Below are 25,012 nucleotides of genomic sequence, written 5' to 3'. Positions count from 1 at the left end.
GTGGCAGGGCCACTCAGACCGGCTACGGGGGCCGCATACGGCACCCAGGCCTGAGGTTCCCCACCCCTGTTCTAAAGCTTCTAAAAATGACAAGTGCTGGTGTGGCCCATAGCAATCAAATACATTCTCATTAATCTTTTGCATCCTATAAAATGATAGACAGAATCTGGTTGATACACGACCACTTTTGATTTGTAGGAGCTTTTAGTAAATCTTCTGCTAAATTTATTTGCTGACTCTCCACACTCCTCCTCCTCCTCCTCCCCCCCCCCCCCTTGGGCTTTAAGCTCTCAGTAGTCAAAAGAACCAAGCTCAGATTTGAGCAGAGACCTGCAGTATAGAAAATGGGTTAAAACACAGATTCATTAGGTGTCGCCTACTGGGTGTTCCGGTGGTTACCAAACTGTGTGCTGTGGCACAAAGTGCCCTTGGGTGGTGGTCCAGGACCAATTCAATTAATTTATGGTCCATGTAATATGCAAAGCCAGTGCTTTTGGCTGCCAATCATAAAATATATTCACAAACAGTAATGAATCCTGTCCTTCATTATTCAGATCTGATCGTATGGCCACAAATTCGCAGCAGCCAGTGTTCGGGTAGACGCTGCCCCAGTAGAGTGAAATCCCACCTTGCGAATTAATGTGATTGCATTATCCAAACCCCATTGTAACAGGCTCAACATTAAATGATTTTTACACTGGTTGTAGATGTAAAGCTGTGTACACACGGAGCAATATGATCGCTGGTAATAAATTGCTCAGCATTCCTATTACTCGGTGTCCCATTTTCATCAGCGACCAGAGATGGTCGCTGATGGAAATGACACACTGCCAGTAGAAGAGGCAGGGGAAGTCGCTGGTCGGAGGAGTATGATCCTGCGACCATTAGGGGGCTGAAAACGGGAGCGCGTACCCATCGATTTATCGCCGGTGCGCACTCCAATTTCTAGCACTATGGTCACTCAGCAACCATATTGCCAGCGATTTTTATGCCCGTGTGTACACCGCTTCACGTTTGCAGTGAGATTTAGATTCCTGCAAAGGAACTTGCTGCTCTGTATATGAAAGTGTTAAATTAAATTTGAACTGAAATCTACATTGATGTTTAAAAATAGAGCAGCCAGTATTTACCGTGCACAGAAAAAAATCCAGCCCACCCAAATCTAAATATCTCTGCTCATGTTGGTTACACCAGCCCCCACCTGCACTGTAACATGGTTTTGCCCAGTTTTTTTATTTTACTTTACTAACAGAGCTAAATTGCCTAAAATTTTCAAGACCTGGGGTCCCTTATTTTTAAGAAAACGTTTGGAAGAATTGCGTAAGATGCTGGTCATGCATTCCATAGAATATACATGCCACACTGCAAATGTCTCGCTTATTGTAGTTGTTTTCCAAGCTGTAGCTGCTCAAATACTGTCTAAAAAGTTTGTTGGTGATGAGTAGCATCTGGGATACACAAAGGCAGTTAAAAATATTTAGGATTAAGAAGAATTTTTAAACTGACCAAAGTGTGGGGGAGAGATCCAATTTCCTTTCAAAATGTTCAAATTGTCCTTTAGGTACCCACTATTTCACTGACTATGCGACATCCTCTGTTGTCTATACATGCAGGAGGACGTCACATCATGGCCCCCATCGCCACTTTTCCATATCTGTGAACGCATTTGCCAATGCCGTCAGAGGCAGTGTCGCTGGGTACACACATCATGTAGTGTGTAGCCAGCATTACTCGAAAGATATGCTGGCTACACACATGTGCCCTTGCATAGGGGGGAATTTAATTGTTTTTTTGTCTTTTTTGGGGGGGTGTCACAGCTCCAGTCCACAGTGACAAGCTATTCCATTGTTCTGTGGGCACCTATCACTTATTTGGATTTCTGGTCACAAACGCCTAATGCTGGGCATACACTAGACTATTCCCGCAGCCGCCTATATAGTTAACTGTATTGGTGGTGCCGCGGGAAAACAATATTATGCGTTCACAATGGCCTATATCGATGGTAGCCAACTACGGTCCTCGAGAGCTACCAACAGTTCACATTTTCCAGACAACCTAGCTGCTGCAGAGGTGCACTCATTACTAGCTGAAACATTTTTAAAGATCCACAGGTGGAGCTAATTACTTCACTTGTGATTTGTGAGGAGATTTGGAAAACATTAAAGGTGCCCATACACTAGTAAGATTTATCTTCAGATCTGGCTGGTTGAAACAAAAACATGGTTATGGATGAGAGCAATTGAGTTGACCATTTGCTTGGAAATGCTGGAAAACTGACAAACTGTCACTCATCCATAGCCATGTTTTTGTTCCAACCAGCCAGATCTGAAGATAAAGCTGCGTGTGTATGGCCACCTTAACTGTTGGTAGCTCTCGGGGACTGGAGTTGGCTACCCCAGGCCTATATCAGTCAGTGATGGAAAAAAGGTTAGGCCACCGAAGGGACCTTAGAGAGCGCCTGGGAGGAGTGTGTTATGCTAAAGCAGCGGTTTTTGAAGTCCCAAACAATAAACAACAGAAAAAAAGAGAGGGGTGAAACCGCGCTTATCTAAAAGCATGCAACAGGTATTGATAAAAGTAAATGTAATAAAATTGGTGGATCATATATTCAATAAAAAACCTTGATACCACATTACGTTAAGTGAGAGTCTGTATAGTCACCCATGGGTTAGCTGTGTAGTCCTGAGTCCATTCCTAGATTGCCTCTGTGTTTATGTCCCAATGTTGATAGCCAGTGGACGTGGGGGAAATTGGTTTAGGAGAGGTGAGAATCTCCAGTCCAGGGAGCTCCTGCTGTTAATGGGTGCTCTACCTGGAGTAGTGTTGTTGAAGTCCAGGGAGCGCTGGATGATGTTGGTGCTCTACCTGGTGATGGGGGGCAGTACCCCAAAGTTGCGGGCTGTGGGATAAGTTTACAGAGGCTGGTTCGGTCACAGGGTCCTAATGGGTAAACCGGCTGGATGTGGGTATCTTTGATCTCTTCCACCGACGCGTTTCGCTGTTAAGCTTTATCAAGGTGATATCCTATAGGCCCATATCAGTCAGTGACCCGTCACTCAAAGGGTTAAGCAAGACAACTCTCTTGATAATAGCTATCCTTTGGTGTGTGTGTGTGTGTGTGTGTGTGGGGGCTTTCGAATTTATAACGTAATTCTTCTAAGTTCATAAGTCTTCTGTGCATGTATGGCTGTCAGCATGCTGTTGTGCAAATGGAATAGACAACAGGTGGAAATGATAGGCAATTAGCAAGACACCTCCAATAAAGGAGTTGTTCTGCAGGTGGTGACCACAGACCACTTCTCAGCTCCTATGCTTTCTGGCTGATGTTTTGGTCACTTTTGAAAGCTGGAGGTGCTTTCACTCTAGTGGTAGCATGAGTCTACATCCCATACAAGTGGCTCAGGTAGTGCAGCTCATCCAGGATGGCACATCAATGCGAGCTGTGGCAAGAAGGTTTGCTGTGTCTGTCAGCGTAGTTTCCAGAGCATGGAGGTGCCACCAGGAAATAGGCGAGTACATCAGGAGACGTGGAGGAGGCCAACAACCCAGCAGCAGGACCGCTACCTCCCCCTTTGTGCAAGGAGGAGCACTGCCAGAGCCCAGCAAAATGACCTCCAGCAGGTCACAAATGTGCATGTGTCTACTCAAGCGATCAGAAACAGACTTTCGTCCACAGGTGGGGGTTGTGCTTATAGCCCAACACCGTGCAGGACATTTGGCATTTGCCAGAGAACACCAAGATTGGCAAAGTCGCCACTGGTGCCCTGTGCTCTTTACAGCTGAAAGCAGGTTCAACTGAGCATGTGTGACATAGTCTGGAGACGTCAAGGAGAACATTCTGCTGCCTGAGATCCTCCAGTATGACTGGTTTGGTAGTGGGTCAGTAATGGTGTGGGGTGGTATTTCTTTGGGGGGGCTGCACAGCCCTCCATGTGCTCGCCAGAGGTAGCCTGACTGCCATTATGTACCGAGATGAGATGCTCAGACCCCTTGTGAGACCATATGCTGGTCCGGTTGGCCCTGTTTTCCTCCTAATGCAAAACAATGCTAGACCTCATGTAGCTGAAGTGTGTGTGTGTGTGTGTGTGTGTCAGCAGTTCCTGCAAGACGAAGGCATTGATGCTATGGACTGGCCCGCTCGTTCCCCAGACCTGAATCCAATTGAGCACATCTGGGACATCATGTCTTGCTCAATCCACCAACGCCACGTTGCACCACAGACTGTCCAGGAGTTGGCGGATGCTTTAGTCCAGGTCTGGGAGGAGATCCCTCAGGAGACCATCCGCCACCTCATCGGGAGCATGCCCAGGCTTTGTAGGAAGGTCATACAGGCATGTGGAGGCCACACACACTACTGAGCCTCATTTTGACTTGTTTTAAGGACATTACATCAAAGTTGGATCAGGCTGTAGTGTGTTTTTTTCCACTTTAATTTTGAGTGACTCCAAATCCAGACCTCCATGGGTTAATAAATTTGATTTCCATTGATAATTTTTGTGTGATTTTGTCAGCACATTCAACTATGTAAAGAACAAAGTATATTTCATTAATTCAGATCTAGGATGTGTAACGTTTGTGTTCCCTCTTATTTTTTTTGATCAGTGTAGTTAACATGCAGTTGCTGACACGCATGTCAGATTGAGCTGCGTGTACAGGTGATGGAGAGGGTGTTTAATAACGACCTTTGGTCACACACAAGACCGTACACTCTGGACTATGTGGGTGATTCTGGTTGGTTTGCAAAAAGCAAACTCCTTTAATGGACAAACCCATGTGCACTGCAGGTGGGGCAGATGTAACATGTACAGAGAGTCAGATTTTGGTGGATGGTGTTCAAACTGAATCTAAATTGCAGTGTAAGAATAAAGTAGCCAGTATTTTGTGTGTGTGTGTGTCTCCTCCCGACAGGCAAGCAGGCTCTCTGGTTATGACTAATAGGTGTGTGATATAACCACAGGAGGATTTTTAATCCATATTTAGAAAGAAGTGGCTGTTGTAGTATTCTTTGTCACACATACATCATGAAGACTTAGATGTGTAGTGTTTACTGTGTGACTGTTCATTCTTCCACTTAATTTTCTGGAAAGAGCTGTATGAATCCTGAAATTTGTGCTGCATTTGGTAAATAAAGGGCCTTATGTATCTTTGAATTTGTGGAGAGCTTGCAAGTATGAGTAATGCCATGTATCAGTGCTCGCAGATGTAAGACACCTCTATGGTGTCTTACATTTGTGAGCACCCTGTGCAGGAAGCAGGCGGGCAGCTGACATCAGCTGAGGTCATTGCCATGGGAACCTCAGTTTAGTTAATGACCACCTCTTCTATAGAAATAAGTGGACCTGAAATGACTTGTCATATAATGCATACCCTCCAACATGACCCGTTGCATTCGGTACACCATGCTCTGCTCCTGGACTTCCCTCTTAATCTATGAGTGCTGTCACCTGAGTTGAAACACCCTTGTCAATTACCTAGTTCCACACAGGTGATGACAATCATGCATTAAGAGGGAAGTCCAGGAACAGAGCATTGTGTACTGAATGCAATAGGTCTGGGGTAGCCAACCCTGGTCCTCGAGAGCTACCAACAGTGCATGTTTTGCAGGTCTCCTCACAGAATCACAAGTGAGCTAGTTAGCTCCACCTGCAGATCTTTTAAAATGTGTCAGTGATTAATGAGTGCAGCTGTGCAGCAGCTAGGTTGTCTGGAAAATGTGCACTGTTGGTAGCTCTCGAGGGCTGGGGTTGGCTACCACTGCAATAGGTCATGTTGGAGTGTATGATAATGTCCATAATGAGGTAGGTGATGGAATTTATCGAATATCAATGAATCACCTTTGCCTACAAAGGCACCTATATGTCCCTTCATATATCTCAAAACTCTCCCACACATTCTATTATATGCATTCAGAACTATCCTGGTTTCTGATAACCACTTTCCATGCTGCTATCCTGTAATTAAATTCCCTACTACATCTGATTAGCTCCAAGTCTTTTAAACAATCGGTGAATCTTAAACATATCACTAATATTGTGCAGAGCATATACACATGTCTGTTTTGCCAAAAAAGCAATAACGACAGAGAGCCATAATATTAAAAAATGATAGTGTGGTGCTCATGGGCCTTCACACCAAGCCTAAATCATCACATTGACAATGTGTTCGGTTCAACTTTTCTCAAGGACAAGTTAATTCTGGGAGTGACGTACCATGAGTGCCACCACTTTCTAAACTTATTGTGGACTCTACACAACCATTGGAGGGTACCACAAACGCTGGAGGTCCAGTTGTATATATATCTATCCCACCTAGAGGAAACCCACACTGAATTGGAATCTCCATGCACATAGGTCCCTAGTTAGAATCGAACCAGAGATCCAAGCAGCGTAAACCATGTTGGCACAATTTAACCCCTTCCCGACATTGCCTTTTTTGTTAATTTTTTTTTTTTTTTCCTCCTTGCGTTCAAATAAGCGTAACTTTTTTAATTTTCCGGCTATATAGACACATGAGGGCTTTTTTTTTGCGGGACAAGTTGTACTTTGTAATGGTACCATTTACTATACCGTATAATATTCTGGGGAATCAGGAAATAATTCAATGTGGGGTAAAAAAAAAAAAAACCGCCATTCCACAATTTTGCGCTGGTTATGGTTTTTTTGGAGTTCATAGTTCGTTTAAAATGATGGGTTATCTTTATTCTATGGGTCGTTACGATTCTGGTGATACCAAACTTATATAGTTTTCGTTATGTTTTACCACTAAAAAAAAAAATAGCAACTTTTACGGTTTTTCTAATTTGCGTCGCGTCGCCATGTTCTGCGGCTTATAACTTTTTTATTTTTCCACCTACGGACCTGGGTGAGGGCTCATTTTTTGCGGGCTGAAGTGTACTTTTTAATGAATACCATTATGGGATATGGGCGACTTTCTGATCTCTTTTAGTTATTTTTTTTTGGGTACGCGATGCGACCAAAAAACGTAGTTTTGGCGTTTGGAATTATTTTCCGTTTACGCCTTTAACCGTGCGGGATAACTAATGTTATATTTTAATGGATCGGACTTTTAGGAACGCAGCGATACCAAATATGTTTATTCTTTTTATTTATTTTTATTTGTGAAATGGGGAAAGGGGGGTGATTTGAACTTTTAATATTTTTTTATTTTTAAACTTATTTTTTTTTTTTTTTTTTACTTTTACTACAAGGCCCCCTAGTGTACTTGACCACTAGGGGGCGCGATCGCCTGTACTAGGTTCAGCCATAGAGCTCTATGGCTGAACATAGTGATTTTCAGCACTTTCTATTACATCCTGCCTCAGGCAGGATGTAATAGGAATACTGACACGGCCAGCACAGGGGTCTACATTAGACCCCTGGCTACCATGGCAACCGATCGGCACCCTCCGATCTCGCCGCGGGGGGCCCCGATCGGCGCCGGAGGGGGGCGCCCCCCCTCCGATCAGCTATTTAAGCACTGCGGGCGCTTTGCCCGCGGTGCTTAAAGGGTTAAACGGCCACGATCGGCGAACTCGCCGCTCGTGGCCGTGAGAGCAGGTGCCTGGCTGTAATATACAGCCATTACCTGCTCTCTTTCAAGCCAGCTCACTCCGTGAGCTGGCTTGATTCCCCCGCAACCGACATATGACGTAAATGTACGTCATATGTCGGGAAGGGGTTAATAATGCTCTCTCATTTTGTGATTTTTCTTTTGGAACTAAAAGTTGGGTACTTGTTTCCTATCTGGGCGCCCAGGTTTTCAACGTACGGCACCGTAATGAAATCGCATCGGATTCGGTACTCGATGATGTACGATGGCATACGATGCTATCCGATCCGATTTCATTTTAAATCGCATCGCATGCGGTGACGCGATCAACCCCGATTTTTACATTGGAATCAATGTTAAATGGTCCCTGAGACCCGATTTTACATTGATTTCAATGTAATAACCCCGCAAACCCACGATTTGTATAGGAAACCCCCCCCCCTTGATGGTTTAAAATGCGCCTCCATTGTTAACGCCACCCCAGTATTGACGTCAACCCGAAGCGTGGCGAGCGGCGGCGGTACGCGTCCTCCGACTTTTTCATACCCCCACTATCCACGTCGGCGTGGAGTTGAGAATAGAATACTGTGGCGAGCGCAGCGAGCCACCGAGCCCGAAGCGTGGCGAGCGCAGCGAGGGGACGCGGATACCTGTGAAGCCCGCGAGGGGACACGGATACCTGTGAAGTATCCGCGTCCCCTCGCGGGGCTCGCTGCGCTCGCCACACTATTCTATTCTCAACTCCACGCCGACGTGGATAGTGGGGGTATGAAAAAGTCGGAGGACGCGTACCGCCGCCCCGCGCGGGGCTCGCTGCGCTCGCCACGCTTTGGGTTCACGTCAATACTGGGGTGGCGTTAACAATGGAGGCGCATTTTAAACCATCAGGGGGGGTTTCCTATATATCCTATGGGCCAACCATAAAAGCGGGAACGAAATCGCATCGCATCGTTCAATATCGTGTATGTGCATTTGTGGTATCCGATGCGATCCGATTTTTATACGGAGAATAGCATGGTGCGCAATTAACGTAGCGGGCGCCCAGATAGGAAACAAGTACCAAAAGTTGTATTACTATTAATTGTTTTGCCTACTGCATTTCTCCACACTAGAAGATATTTCACATTCTTTCACAACTAACTGGGAAATCCTATTATCCCAGAAAACATTTTAGGTGCTAAAATGGGAGGATGTACAATATGGATCACCCAATAACAACCATTCTCACGAAAACACACGAGTTCTTGGCCGACACAGCCCTGTTCTTGCTGGAAAACGGGTCTGCTTTCAGGGATTTTGCTTTTAGCTAGCCTTTCATGTATAATTAGCCCCCGAGCAAGCCTATTAGGATATGTGTGTGTGTGTGTGTGTGTGTGTGTGTGTGAAGAAGCTAGTAGAGAATCATAGAGGTTTGCACATTGGTATAAAGAAATGTTTCATCACCAGGCCATAGAGCAGGGGTGGGGAACCTACGGCCCGCAGCCGATCTGAGTGGCCCGGTGGCTTTGCTGGGAGTCAAGTACAGGGGTATTTTAACGAGCTGTCGGTAGTTTTCACGAAATTCCTCTTAATCAACAGCAGCCGGAGACTGTCAGTCCTATTTAGCGGCAGCCGCAGGAGTGTGGGATGGCTGCAGCAGGACAATTTGTAAGAGAAATTTTTACATATGGCCCCCGAAGGACTTTTTCCCCATACAAATGGCCCTTGACACAAAAAAGGTTCCCCACCCCTGCCATAGAGTATACTTTGTGCCATCTTTTCGGTATTGCTAAATTTGTGGCAAAGTATGTGTTTTGAAGCTGTAGAGAAAGTAATTATTATTATTGTAAAGAGATGGAAGTGCATTCACAACCATTCAGTGCAGTAATGCCCTGTACACACGATGCAATTCAGGGTCATTTTCAATTCGATTTTGACTATATAGTCAAAATCCAATCGAAATCTAACGTTTTTAAATGCATTCGACACAGATGCGTGCTTCCGTTCAGTCGAATAGAAAAATTGGTTGTGGAGGCAAGACGGTATATAGTACAGATCTGTACTATATAGTCAATATGGAATGGGTACACTGTACCTTGGGATTCGATTCAATAGAAAAAGAATCGCACCGTGTGTACCTTGGGCAAGATGACCTGCCTAACATGTTTTACCACTATACCCTCATAAACAAAAACCTTTAATACAGTGGTTCCCAAACTGTGCCTAGTCTCCCTGGGGTGCCTCGGTTTGGTGGTCCAGAACAAATTCAAATGATTTATGGTCAATGTAATAGGCAAAATCAGTGCTTGTGGCTTCCAGTTTTAAAATATATGGATAAACTGAAGTAAATTCTGTCCCTCAACACATAACTGGACCTAAAGATGACATATAAGCACAACTTATTTAATTTAATATTTTCTGATATTCTCTGTAGCAAACATTGCACTTAGAGGTGCCTTGACAAATATTCTTATAATCTAGTGTGTCATGATGCAAAAAAGTTTGGGAACCACTGCTTTAATACTTATCAATTTATCTGTCCTGGCTATTAGATGTGGTGTTGATGATTTTTCTATTTCCTTCACATGATTGTAGCAGTGAAAAGTGGGGTTTTGTGTTCTCTTCATATACTGTATTTAAAGACATTTGAGGAAGTTGCCATGTGAGTAATAGTCCCTCACACATAGGGGGAAAAAGGCTCAGTTAATACACAAATGTTTACAATGTTCTCCTTTTACTGCTACTCCAGATATGATTAGCTATTTCACTTTCTGAAACAGAACAGCAGAGGACTTTTTTATTTCATGGTATCTAAATTCTATTAAATATTGATGCACAGAGTGGTAATCCACCAAAGAACAGTTCTAAAAGAAGAGAAAAATATAGTTGCTGAGCAAGATGTCTGGTTTATCCAGCTAAGCCTAGAAATTGTCCTAGGACATAAAAATGTGACTGCCTCAGTTGTAATTCGGAAGTGTGCAACAAAGAGAAGGGTTACCTGATTAATATTAAACTGCTGAATGGGGAAATAAAACAATTGAAAGTACAATGAGTATTCAGTAACTGTTGACAGCAAAAGACACTGGATGTCTAGCCAGAATTCTATTCTGCTGCCAGTACAGAAATGTAACCCTAACATGTTGTGTGGAATAGCAGATGCAATGGTTTTTATCATTGGAAAGTGTCTCATTCTGGAGGCAGCTATCACTATGGCAGTGGTTGTTTTGCGTCCTGTCAATGAAAATGCAAAGGATGCGGTTATCCAATAAATATGAAATAATCAGACCTTGTGAAACAGATAAAAATGGTCCTGTCGACGCCACAAACACAATATTCAACTAAGGGTGATGATACTGTACGTCAAGACAATCACACTTCTGTGGTTAAAGAATTTAGTTACAATCTAATATAAAACATATCTTCAAATTGGGCTTCACACCTCTGGTTTGAATATATTTATATTTTATATATCATTTTATATTTTTTATTTTTGATTCACACTCTTCGTTTCACTCCTTTACCTTTCTTTTTCTTAGTTCTTTCTCTTTTCTCACTTCATTCTTAAGGTCCATACACATTGGGTGATTTTGCCCAGCATGTATAAATGTGTGGTGCTGCTTTTCTACATTATTTACAGTTTGTCCTAATAAAAATTTGTTTAAAATACAAATGCAATACCTGGTAAGATTGGAAGATAACCATATCATTTTTTTTTAATGTCCTTTGTTTATAAAATTACATTTAATATAATTTTAAAGGGCCGATGAGCATTCATTTTGTTGTGTTTTTTTTTTATTTTACAAGGACCTGCTATGGGCAAATCATGTGAAACAAAAAAGTTGCTTGGTAAATGAATGAATGAGCTTAACTGTGACACTGCAAAGTTATAATGGCATAAGATAAAAATGTTATGTTTTTTATTGGGGTTTATTGTCCCTTGTACTATTCTAGACTAAAGGTACAGCAGCTAGGCCCCACCCACTCCTCTCAATGGGGCAGATGTATTAAGCCTTAACAAGAAATAAATTCCAGGGTGATACAGAGAGATAGACGTCCAACCAATCACCTGCTAACTGCCATGTTACAGGCTGTGTTTGAAAAAAGTCAGTTAGGATGTGATTGGCTGGACGTTTATCTCTCCTTATCACCCTTGCATTTATCTCTTGTTAAGGCTTAATACATCTGCCCCAATAGTTGATGCTAAGCCGCACCCTCTGCCACCATGCCGGGGATCTATATCAACAGCCACTTTTAGGCTATTACATAGTTACATAGTAGGTGAGGCTGAATAAAGACTTGCGTCCATCTAGTTCAACCTATGTTTTATAATAGTTTATCCCTTGTTGTATAGTATGTTCTGATATTTTTAAGACCGATTTATGTTACTTATTCATACCCATGGATGTTTTTAACCAATAAATGTTTATCCAATCTTATTTTAAACGTATTTATAGTGTCTGCCGACACCACTTCTCCAGCAAGAGAGTTCCAAAGTTTGACTGCTCTGACTGTAAAGAAAATATTTCTTCTAGAATCTGAACAAAATCTTTTTTTTTCTTCTAATCTAAACTCGTGCCCTCCCGTCCTCGATTCCTTTCTAGCAGAAAAAGGGTGTTTGACAGTTCCTTATATTGGCCCCTAATCTATGTATACATGTTGAGCATGTCCCCCCTTAAACGTCTCTTCTCTAGGATAAATAGTCCCAAATTGCTTAATCTTTCCTCGTAGCTTAAATTCTTCATTCCCCTAATAAGCTTTGTTGCTCTTCTTTGGATTTTTTCTAATTCTATGATGTCCTTTTTATAGTGTGGGGCCCAGAATTGTACTCCGTATTCGAGGTTAGGTCTAACCAATGATTTGTACAGAGGCATAATTACTTTTGTGTCCCTAGTTTCCATGCCCCTTTTAATACATGCTAGAATTTTGTTGGCCTTTTTTGTTGCTATATTACAATGAGCACTAAACCCCAGTTTGTTGTCTCTTTGGACTCCTAGATCCTTTTGAGTACTGAATTACCAAATTCATCCCCGCTTAGGTTATAACTAGCACACTGGTTAGGTCTCCCAAGGTGCATGACCTTGCATTTGTTCACATTGAACCTCATCTTCCATTTTTTTTGCCCACTCATCTAGATTGTCAAGATCCTTTTGAAGCGTGGTGACATCTTCTGATAACTGCTCAGTTTTGTATCATCCGCAAAGATGGATACATTGCTGAGTAACCCCATCAAATTACTGCATCTACAATTCCATTCCAATCACTATCAAGAATAAAGAAGACAGCCAATTAGAGGAGGGCCATGGGTGTGTTGAGGCATACCACTTCTATTTGCAGGATGACAAGTCAGTGTAGTTTCCATAGAAATGAAACCAGCACCCATGTATATCTGTGGACCTGCCTCTCTAGATAATTGACCCTGATAGATTAACAAAGAACCATATAATTTGCATTTACTTCTGGGTTCTGAGGAGGGTGTGGGACCTACTAGGGATTTTCCTTGTACCCCAATGGGCGAGACAGAACCTGGGTAGGCCACAGATCTTGCCTAAAAATGCAGCCATCCATATTACATGTAATGAAAGAATTATTCTCTGACCCGTTTCAATGTCCTATTTTGTTTGCAAAAAGTGATATTTATTTCAAATGTATTTTTGACCTTTTTATGTTTAGCCTCTTTTCCTCAATTGCCTGCCCATCTTAAAATCCAAACCGCTGTTGCCAGCCCACTTCTACATATCCTTGCTATGTACAGTAGTTATCCCCTACACTGCAGACAGTGTCCGGAGAGCACGGGTTCGAGTCAGTTATGGAGTGTACACATGAGATTCCCTTGCTATTCGACTTAAGATTCTAGTGCTATGCAATCTTTGCTTTCTCTGTACTTTTTACATACAGTTCATACAATCAGCATTAGATTTGCACTACATAGTCATTGCTGCCCTGTCTATCTGGGTTTCGATTTGTGCTGTCACGGGAGTGCGCATCGGGATCGCAAGGTATAAAACCTGTGGGAACTTCATACAATTTTGACTATATAGTCAAAATCTAATGTCAAATCTCACCGTGTGTACACAGCATTACAAACTCCACTGCAATTTAAATAGTGGTTGCAATCTGTTGTGTACACAAATGTTTCTGTTTTATCTAGAATGTTTGTGCTGTATAATCTGCTGGAAAATATAATTCACTGTTGCTTCTCTCTCAGGTGGTGTTCGGTTACGGAGAATCCCTAGCTACACAAGCTTGGATGTTTACACAAGCCTTGAACAATGCCACTACTGTAATATGGATCTGTATGTTGTGTTTGAAGACTGTGCATGAAACTTAATTCAAGTTTTCCGTTTTGATGCGACTTGTCTACGTTTTATGAGCTGCACTTAAAAATGAGGCTTGATTCTGAAGGTAAGACAGACTTGCAGAGAAGAACTATATGAACTTATCAAAGGCAATCTGCAAGACTCCCAATTTCCCAGAATGTATATTAGTAGTCGGAGGCTAAGAAGATGCAAGCTTTTACAAATTTTGGTGACTTGTTTTGCAGTGTCACTAATGTTTATGTGGGTTCAAGAAGACAATAATATTGTCAATCACATAAAGTCTGTATCTTACAGATATCTTATAAACCGTTATGATTTTGTGAATGACAGCTTGTCTGTTGCCCGGGAGAAATCTTTAGATTCAAGAAACTTCAAGTACTTGATTAGTAATAAAGAGAAATGTGGTGAAGACGAAATACTGCTGCTACTCTTTGTAAAGACGTCACCTGAGAACCGAAGACGGCGCGATGCGATAAGGAGTACCTGGGGTAATGAGAATTACATACAGCACCAGTATTCTGCCAATGTAAAAGTAATGTTTGCCCTTGGGGTTAATAAAGATCCTACAATGCGTCTGATGTTCCAGGAGCAACTCGAAATAGAAAACAAAGTGCATAAGGACTTGGTACAGCAAGAGTTCCTGGACACATTCCATAACTTAACGCTTAAGTTACTTTTGCAGTTTGGATGGGTGAATGCATATTGTCCCAATGCCAAATTTATTATGACTGCAGACGATGATATTTTTGTCCATACACCTAATCTGGTTTTATACTTAAAAAGTTTAGATCGCATAGGTGTCCAAGACTTCTGGATTGGAAAAGTCCATCGTGGGTCACCTCCCATAAGGAATAAAAATAGCAAGTATTATGTATCGCGTGAAATGTATCAATGGGCGTCCTATCCGGATTACACCGCAGGGGCTGCCTATGTTGTTTCTCGGGATGTGGCTGCCAAAGTATATGAAGCATCACAAACTTTAAATACAAGTCTCTACATAGATGATGTTTTTATGGGAATCTGTGCCAATAAAATGGGAGTTGTGCCTCAGAATCATGTGTTCTTTTCAGGGGAAGGAAAGGCCCCTTACCACCAATGCATCTATAACAAAATGATGACCTCTCATGGCCATCTAGATGATCTGCATTATCTATGGAAACAAGTTACAGACCCAAGAACAATAGAGCTAACATCTGGCATCTGGGGCAGCACATACTGTAAGCTGGTCAATATAATGCTTTTATGCAGGTTTAAATATCATGAATCCTATCCATGTTCCGCGGCATGGACCTAGTATTTGAATTGTCTAAACTACTGGACTAATGCCTTTTTTTTTTTAAAGTGGCCAAACTTTGCCTTGGAGTTGGGACAGCGAGTTGCAAGAAAAAGAAATTCAGTTTGTAATACCAATGGTATTTTTCTGCCTCTTGTACCCCCATTAAAGTGCATTTTATTGATGTTCTATTTAACTGAGCATATGATAGCTCTAGAAGGAGCAAATAAATGTATATTTATGCATTCATTAAAATTCCTGGAAATTGTAATATTACGTGGCAAGGTATGGCCAATCCCTCTGGCAGGATGAACATTGCTGCTCAGGAATCTGTGGTCTTGACGGTGCCTTGCCCTCTCTTCTCTATCCTATAAGAACACATGGCATCTTCTACCAGAACCCAAACTCCTAGTTTACTTGCTGATAAACTTATTTATATAGATTATTATAATTTTTTGTTTTATATAAATATTTATTTATAGTTTTCGAATCCTTAACAGATAGTTGAAATAAAGCATCCATTTTGAAATCAGAAATGTTAGTTTTGTATTAAGGACCAAGTTAACAAAGAAACAAACAAAAAAAGTGGTATGTCAGGTATATATTTGGTACTTGTGTATTATCACGGAGCCCCCGATATTAAGTCGCACTATTTTTTTTATCCCATCGCATGCCATACACTCGATGCGATGCGATGTAAGCCCCCTATACGATGTTAAATTGTATAAGCACCCTAATGGGTTCTTACAATGTTAAATGCACCCCCACGCCACCCCCCCCCCCCAGTATGAACGTGAACCCGAAGCGTGGCGAGCGCAGCAAGGGGCGGCGGTACGCGTCCTCCGACCTTTTCATACCCCCACTATCCACATCGGCGTGGAGTTGATTTTATATAGTGTGGCGAGCCACCGAGCCCGAAGTGTGGCGAGCGCACGCTTATACCTGTGAAGTAATGCGCGGGACTTGGTGGCTCGCTGCGCTCGCCACACTATATATAATCAACTCCACGCCGACATGGATAGTAGGGGTATGAAAAGGTCAGAGGACGCGTACCGCCGCCCCTCGCTGGCACGCTTCGGGTTCACGTTCATACTGGGGGTGGCGTGGGGGTGCATTTAACATTGTAAGCACCCATTAGGGTGCTTATACAATTTATAATCGCATTGTATGCCATACAATTTTAACATTGTATGACATTGGGAAACATTGCATCGCATGCCTTATGGTCTGCGATGCGATGGGTGCCGTGATAATACACAAGTACCAAATATTCTTATCTTTGTTACAATCCCAATTGATAAGTTTAGAACACTTGCCCCTTCCTCTTAGAGCCTGGGCAATTCTGAAAGTAGCCATATTTCCTAGGCCTTCATATCTGCGATATCAAACCAGCATCACCTTTATTTCTTTAAAGGTGGCCATACGCTACTGCTATTTCTATGACCATCCAATCCGCCTTGAGCCACCTAGGACCTTCCCAGGCGGCAGGATCGCATGTAGTACATTGCACGTGGTCCTTCTGTGACTTAAGGCATGTGATCCCGCTGTCGGGAGGGGGCTGAGTTGCAGGTCCAACCTCATACTCCGATGAGCACGGGACGGCGCATCTGATCGCAAATACCTCTGATTTGGCCATTTTTCACCAGATTTGTTGGTCCGATCTGTCGGAATTGGGTGAAAAGTGGCCAAATTGGACTAGTGTATCGGGGCATTGAATTAATAGCGGAAGGGAGAGTATTTGAAAATAAGGAGAAAGCAGAAGTCACAATCTGCATGTGTGACTTCTTACTTTACTACTTCTTCTGGGCACCCTCTATGTAGCTTAGAACAGCGCTGGTTTATGGCCATGCTTGTGGCATGTACCTAGGAGCTCGTGGAATAACTGTAGCTTAGAGGCTCTTATTTGCAAAACTAGCAGGCAACTAAAACTATCTAGTGAAACCGCTTGTAAATATTTTTAAGACTGACTTCATTAAGTGTTCTTTACCTTTCCATTCTGTGCACATAGGACTTTCCTGTAGGACAATGGAATTAAACAAGCTTTTGGAGCCTAAATATAGTAGCTAGTACAGAACATTTACGACTTATTGCCTCTTGCTTTGGTAACTTTTCCATATCTACTAATGAAATGGAATTGTATTGATTTAACTTGTACTTGAGGTTTTGTTTGCTTTATTTTTTTTTTGTTTACAAATTTTTGTGCCAAAATATATATATATATTATTTTTTTTTTATGTACCAATTGCACTCTGACAGTTTTGTCATCTGTGTTTCAGGTTAAACCAGCACTGCATTCTTCTGTATTGTATAAACCTGGGGTAGGCAACCCTAGTCCACGAGAGCTACCAACAGTGCATGTTTTGCAGGTCTCCTCACAGAATCACAAGTGAGCTAATTAGCTCCATCTCTGTAGCTTTTAAAATGTGTCAGTGATTAATGAGTGCAGCTGTGCAGCAGCTAGGTTGTCGTAAAATGTGAACTGTTGGTAGCTCTCGAGGGTTAGCGTTGGCTACCACTGGTATAAACCGTATGCACTGTCCCATAAGATAGGGGTCTGTAGCTCATAGTAGCTGTGGTGAAATGTTTCATTATCTTTAACAGACCTGGCTAAATTAACACTGGAGATATGTACATCTCTACATGGATGGATCCATACAGGGCAGCGTAAATATAAAATTGCAAATACATCTTTTACTGGGCTTTCGGTTCTAAAAACCATATGTATGGTTAGTTGAGGGCTGTTTAAAATGCTGTGATTGTGACTTTACAGATTCATACACAGCACTGTGGTTGTTCCAAAATTTTAAATTTATATCTTGTCACCCCCCCCTTCACACACACACACACACACACACACACACACACACACACACACACACACACACACACACACACACACACACACACACACACTTACTATATAAAGTTTTACATTTTTAATAGAGAAATAAAACCATTCTATTATATAGGAACCTGGTAATGCACATAATCAAAGAGCGAGCTAGCTATTCAAGGGGGTGTGGTTTTTTTTTTCGTTTTTTTTTTTTTTTGTTTTTTCTCTTGTTGAGCTAATTTGTAGTCTGCATAGGTTCTTGCATGACTGTCTGTGCAAGAACATGTTGCACAGACTGATTCAGCCTGTTGCGCTATTCCAGTATAGGCAGGCCTAGAGATATTGTACTATCTTATACAATATTTTTAACATCCCTTATATTCCTGATATGAAAATGACCCTTTTAATATGAAGTTAGACAAAATTACAGCAGGTCTGTTTTACAAATGCATATATTTTTATATGTATATATTTTATTTTTTAAAGCTATGACGGCATACAATGGCAAAGTGGCCTGAGCTTTAGAGTTAATCTTTTTGTGAAGTTGCCACCTATGTTTGCACTGTTACTTCTTTCAGGGGACCTGCAGAGTTCTATGATCTGCTTAACATTTCTCCTACTTTCCAGAACAGATTTAGGCGACCTATGGGTCTTGAGCTGCACCAGCATATTTCATAGTTCTTTTAACCTCTATGAACATGGTAATGACGCAATATAGGGTATTCACAAAGGTTACAGGGCTCTGCTCAGAAGCTTACAATCTGCTAGTTGACTGCAGTTCCCAGAATCCTCTCCTTCATGTCTGGTATGGCAGGAATTAGTGCTTGTATTTTAACTGCTAAAAACCATTGGGTCTAACACTGGTTCCTAGTTAATGACACAATTTAAAGAGCAATGCTGTAACCATTATGGGATAACTTGCTATAAGCTGATATCTGGCTGCTACGTGCTACAGCCAATCAATGCTCTTTGCATCTTGTTAATTACTAGGTCCTCGTGCCCCAGCCAATGAAGCAGGTCAAACATGGATGTAAGTAAATGTTGTTGTAGTTTGTGTGTTTGTTTATATTGGTACCATGTGTGCTGTTTTATAGTTTTGATTTTGTTTTTCGTTTTAAATTTTTTTTTTTTTTGTAAATTTCATGTTTTGAAAAGATTCCTTGTAATGGTTTTCAATAAATTATATTTTGACTGGAATAAAAAGCTTCATATTCAAAAATCAACATAAATGTAAACTGTTGTTTTCGGTTCATCTAATTTAAAAATACATCTTTATATGATCTAGAACAGGGGTGGGGAACCTCAGGCCCTGGGGCCGTATGCAGGCCCCCGTAGCCGGTCTGAATGACCCGTCCATCCGACCGTCGGCTTTGCAAGGAGTCAATAACAGGGGAATTCTCGAGAGAGGTTGGTAGTTCTCGCGAGATTCCTCTTAATCAACAGCAGCCAGTGACTGTCCGTCCTATTCGGCGGCAGCCACCGGAGCGTGGGACGGCTGCAGCAGGACAGTTTGTAAGATAAATTTTTACATATGGCCCCTGAATGATTTTTTTTTCCCCCCATACAAACGGCCCTTGGCGCAAAAAAGGTTCCCCACCCCCTGATCTAGAAGAACAAAATTACTATATTCTATGTGGGTACAGCAATAGACTCCCTAGCTGAAATCTGTATATGGGCTTTGTGGAATCCATAAGAGACTGTTAATAGAAGTATATGCTCTTTACTGCACAGCAATGCATCTACTGAAGTGCTCATAGTCTGCCTAGAGCAGTAAGATTATACATGTACTTTAGAATAGATTATAAACTACCCACTGGCAGCTGATGTGCATGAATGTTGGCTTTACTGTGACTAGGAACTGATTATTATTAGTTATTAATCTAGTGCGCACACATTCTGCAGTACAGAGAATATTTGAGTATTCACATCAGCCCCTGTCACAGTGGGGCTTGTATTCCCTAACACATGTAGATGCGCGCACACAGACATTTTAGGGTTAGTTTTGTTGGGTGCCAATTATCCTACCAGTTTACTACCATTGTGGGAGGAAACCGCAGTACCCAGAGGAAACCCACACAAGCACGGGGAGAATATACAAACCCCACACAGGGCCATGGTGGTAATCTGATGTGCCTAAATGTCTGCTACAATGTAACTAGGAAGGAACTGATGTGCCTGAAGGTCGGCTACACGGTGACTAGGAAGGAACAGATGTGCCTAAATGTTGGCTACACTGACTGCTCTATAAAAAACGTAATAAATAAATATGTGTCTGAATGTAGAATACGCATACGGAGACTTTTTTTTGTTTTTTAAACACTATCTGCCTCGACACCAAGCTCTGCACATTGCAGGGACTCTCTCCTTTTCTGAGCCTCTGTCTCTGCCTGTTCTGGGTGATGCATTCACTTGATGTGACCACATTATGCAATGCGACATGGGTGCAATATTAGTGACCAGGATTGCATTCCAAATGCGATCATTAATATATAGGGGCCCACTGACCGGGAACTTATCTGCTGTGCTTGTATGTACACTACACTATGACTGGGAACTAATGTGCTGTACCTGTGTGTGTGTGTGTAGTATGATATTCCAGAATGTTCACTGCACTGTGACCAGGAACTGATGTGCCCTCCCTAAATGTACACTACAACCAGAAACTGATGTGTTGTGCCTATAGGTACACTAGACTGCGATTTGGAAATGATTTGCTGTATAGTGCACTGAGCCTAAATGGGAACTAATGTGCTGGAAGTACATGGTACAGGATTTCATTGATTGATATCCTATTTTGCCCAATTGTAGATGATCCATTTTTTTTTTAGTACAGTAATCCAGTTTGATGGCAATAAAAGACTGAGGGGGCTGCGCACAATATTAAGCTCCGTACATATGGGGTGATCTGGCTATTTTGCTGTGCGATGGGCTTAAGCATGATTGCTCAGCACACATTTTGAGTGTCCCGCGATATTTTGTGCTGACCAGGGCTTTGCCTATTTTTAATAGGCAAAGCCCTGCGATCTAGGGAAAGCTAGTGCATGCATACACACAAAGAAATAAGTGCTACTTTTCTAAGCAATCTAGTAAGATTGCTTAGAAAAGGGGCTGAAATAGTCCCATGTGCATGCCCCTTTAAGTCGGCCATCCACCAGTGCGCGGGTTTCTCATGCAAAATTTCACCAGGCAGCTGACGGGAGGAAGGATCACATTATATACATTGTATGCAGACCTTTTGCATACACTGGGACAGATGAATTATTATTACGGCACTTATCGCATCAGGTGGAACAGTTAGCGATGCTGACCGTGTATACATTCGGCGTGCTATAATTTAGATGGCAGCGCCAATATGGACAGGGGCGCATCGTGTGCAAACAGCACGCTGGCGCCTTCATATATTGGGGGGGGGGAGCGGTATTGGCGCACAACGTAGGCTGAATACCCCCTTCTCCCCCATACCGCATGTTCATACATCTGCCTCAATGTATCCTATCGTGATCCAAGCAAGGGCTTCGGGCTGCAATATTCATTGAAGCCCGTAGGATCTTCTACTGCATTGTGAGGTGCACAGGCACGCATCGCACATAGCAATCGCAGGTAAATGACATGCGTTGGGTCACACTTTATTAGATCCATCACAGCAAATCACTACTGGGTGGGGCCTTTAAAAGTAGTTTTAGGGGGTTATCCAATCCCGGGCCCCGATTGTCAGTACGTCCTGGCAGTCGGGCTTGGTCCACTTGCCTGTTTATCGGCAGGTGGAACATTAAATCAGCAAAAAAGTGGTCGTTTATACAGAAATGGTTTCCCCTGTTGCACACCGCGCTCACAACCTATTTAAAGAGTATATGGTTGATTAATCTGTAGCTCAATCTGATTCAGATGTAGACTTCCTTATTTCTGTTTTTCTCTCTTTTTCCAATTTTTCTTACTTTATATTTTCTTTTTTTCTCCGAAAGGGAAGTATGAAAGAGAGAGAAAAAAAGGCAAATGGTATAGTGTGTTTTCACAAAGTCATTAGATGGTTGTGACCACCACCTTTACATAGAAGTGGATTTATTAGTTCAAAAAGGGTAGCGTACCCTACTCACACCAAACAAAGGATGTGCTCCGCACACAAAGGTATCTTTTATCCATGACAGGGGGACCACAATTCACTTCAAAACGACCCTTGCCCTTTCTGGTTTGGATATCTTTATCAGAAAATTGGATACAACTTCACCCAGTGTGTTTCAAAGAAATATCGACGGGGACGTACCCCACTTACAAAGCACAATGTGTTGTCAATCCTATCTCGGTTTCTTTGTAGGAGTACCCTCCTCCCAGTATTGTTTTTTTCCTTCTCGTTTATATAAATAGGTGTGTATATATCAAAAGAAGAAAAATAGAAAACCGTACTTGAACGTATAACAAGATTTATTCCTCCAAAAGACACAATTAAAAAATATTTGTAAAAAATGTTTTTTTTTTTTGGGGCACAATGGACCACAACAGCTGCACATCAAAGATGGAAAACAACACTTAACTTTGTTCAGGGGATCAGGTCCGGACTGATACCCCTGAATTGGAAGTGAAGTAGTGTAGGTCTCTAGAAATGTCCCAGACTCTCCAACGCGTTTCAAACTTGCCAGGTCTTCCTCAGGATGTGAGAGTCTGGGTTTACAGCATGGGTATATATACCCTTAGTAATATTCCTCCCCTTCCTGTGGGAGGGTTTGGAATAAAAAAACGGAAGTGGGGAAAACGTTATAAAAAACGCTATAAAAAAGATGTAACAATACTTTAAAACCATATAATAGTAAACATGGCTGGTTTAATAAGGCCAATAGTTCCCAGTGTGTGTCATATAAGCTTTATCCCAAAGCGGACCCTGTTTTTTATCATACAAAACGAAGAAAAACGAGGTGGAACGCACACGTTCCCGGAAGTCCGGCTGTGACACGCATGATGACATCAGCGGTCACGGACTGGTGTATAGTAAATCCTCCCGACGCTTGGGATGCTGAGGGCGGAAGTATCCGCTCTACTCCCTATATGGGGCCGTGGAACGCATCCCGGATATGTAGCCGTGGAGCGCAATCCGGAAGTGCATATATATATATACAGTGCACTGTGGATCGTGGAACGCATATCGGGCTGTGAAGCGCACCCCGGAAGTGTGCATGACTGTGTATATATATTCAACAGACCATTCAATATTTCATAAAAGCCAATATTAGCACTATATAAAACTTAGTAAAAGAATCACACAATTTAGATATTATGATAAAACACGGAAATGTACATATATAAAAAATAATAAAAGAAAATGAAAAAGAATACAAGAGGGAGTATAGAAAAATAGGGAGTAAAATGGGAGAATATGATGAAAGGAATATTTATAAAAACCACTTGGTTTCAAAGTCCAGATTCAGTCCATCTGGGTGCATTGTTCCCAGATTGAAGATGGAACGCATTTCTGTTTTAGCTAAGGACTCTTCCAAGATATCCTTTCTCCAGCTTCCCACTACCTTCCTGATTCCGCAAAAATATACTAATTGATCTGTTTTACAATCATGATGATCTTTGAAGTGGGCAGATACGTTATTGGACTGGATTCCTTTTCGGATATTCCGAAGGTGTTCTCCCATACGTTCCTTTAGTTTTCTACTCGTCTTTCCTACATATTGTTTTGAACAGGAGCAGGTCAGGATGTAGATAACATTCTTGCTATCACACGTAATGAAATCTTTTATTTGGTGGGTAGTACCTTTATGGGTCGATACAAATTCTTTTATAACTGTATTTTTGCTCTTGCAATTCCTGCACATCATGCATGAACCGCATCTATAAAAGCCCGTTGATTTCACTTCTTTTTTTGTTTGTTTATTTATTGTACTTTTTACCACTATATTTCTCACATTCTTAGCTTTTCGATACACAAATTTTGGTTCCGGTTTTAGATATTTTTTCATGATGGGATCTTTTAGCAACACATTCCAGTGTCTTTTTATGATTTTCTCTATATCCCGGTGTTGTCCATTAAACTGTGTAATAAATGGTATTCCAATGTCTTCTTTTATTTGTGGTGCTGATGGATCGATTTCTAATAACTCCTCCCGATTTTTCTCTTCAAATAGATTACAGGTTTTTTCTATAGTTTTCCTGTTATATCCCTTTCCCACAAATTGTTTAGTGAGGATGGCTCCTTGTTCTTTGTAGTCCTCAATTTTGGTACAATTTCTACGTGCTCGATGGAATTGGCCGGAGGGGATGGACTTAAGCCAGTTTGGGTGATGATTACTATCAGCTTGTATGTAAGAGTTACAGTCGGTGGGTTTACAATATGTTCTCGTACAGATCTTACCGTCATCAATGAAGATATTTAAATCCAAAAAATTCACTATTTGTTTACTCTTTTGGAATGTGAGAACAATATTTCTATCGTTGTTGTTCAAATGTGTGCAAAAAGATTCCAGAAGAGTTTCCTCTCCCTTCCATATAAACAATATATCATCGATATATCTTGTCCATAGCACCAGGTTCGCCCCAAATTCATGTCCCTCGTATACCGAGGACTCCTCCCATTGAGACATGAATAAGTTCGCATAACTTGGGGCGAACCTGGTACCCATCGCTGTTCCCTCTATCTGTAGAAAAAAGGTATCCTCAAACCATTCCAAACCCTCCCACAGGAAGGGGAGGAATATTACTAAGGGTATATATACCCATGCTGTAGACCCAGACTCTCACATCCTGAGGAAGACCTGGCAAGGTTGAAACGCGTTGATGGAGAGCCTGAGACATTTCTAGAGACCTACACTACTGCACTGCTTCACTTCCAATTCAGGGGTATCAGTCCGGACCTGATCCCCTGAACAAAGTTAAGTGTTGTTTTCCATCTTTGATGTGCAGCTGTTGTGGTCCATTGTGCCCAAAAAAAAATATTTTTTAATTGTGTCTTTTGGAGGAATAAATCTTGTTATACGTTCAAGTACGGTTTTCTATTTTTCTTCTTTTGATATATACACGCCTATTTATATAAACGAGAAGGAAAAAAACAATACTGGGAGGAGGGTA

General features: G+C 41.8%; 2 protein-coding genes across 5 annotated transcripts in view; one reads left to right on the top strand and one right to left on the bottom strand.

Moving 5' to 3' along the window:
• The window catches only part of B3GNT5 (UDP-GlcNAc:betaGal beta-1,3-N-acetylglucosaminyltransferase 5), a 28,236-nt gene extending 12,935 nt beyond the window's left edge, over positions 1-15,301 (top strand). The window contains exon 2 of the mRNA XM_083177644.1: positions 13,733-15,301. Coding sequence (XP_083033770.1) covers positions 14,002-15,138 — 1,137 coding nt within the window. The 5' untranslated portion in view covers positions 13,733-14,001 and the 3' untranslated portion in view covers positions 15,139-15,301. The remainder of the gene's footprint in view (positions 1-13,732) is intronic.
• Positions 1-25,012, bottom strand: part of MCF2L2 (MCF.2 cell line derived transforming sequence-like 2) — a 316,747-nt gene that overhangs the window by 148,975 nt on the left and 142,760 nt on the right. The gene's annotated exons all lie outside the window — the stretch shown is intronic.

This window comes from Crinia signifera, chromosome 3 (assembly GCF_055691185.1).
Source record: "Crinia signifera chromosome 3, ASM5569118v1, whole genome shotgun sequence".
Lineage (NCBI taxonomy): Eukaryota > Metazoa > Chordata > Amphibia > Anura > Myobatrachidae > Crinia > Crinia signifera.
The sequence above is the reverse complement of the archived record's forward strand: the minus strand, read 5'-3'. Positions and strand labels throughout refer to the sequence as shown.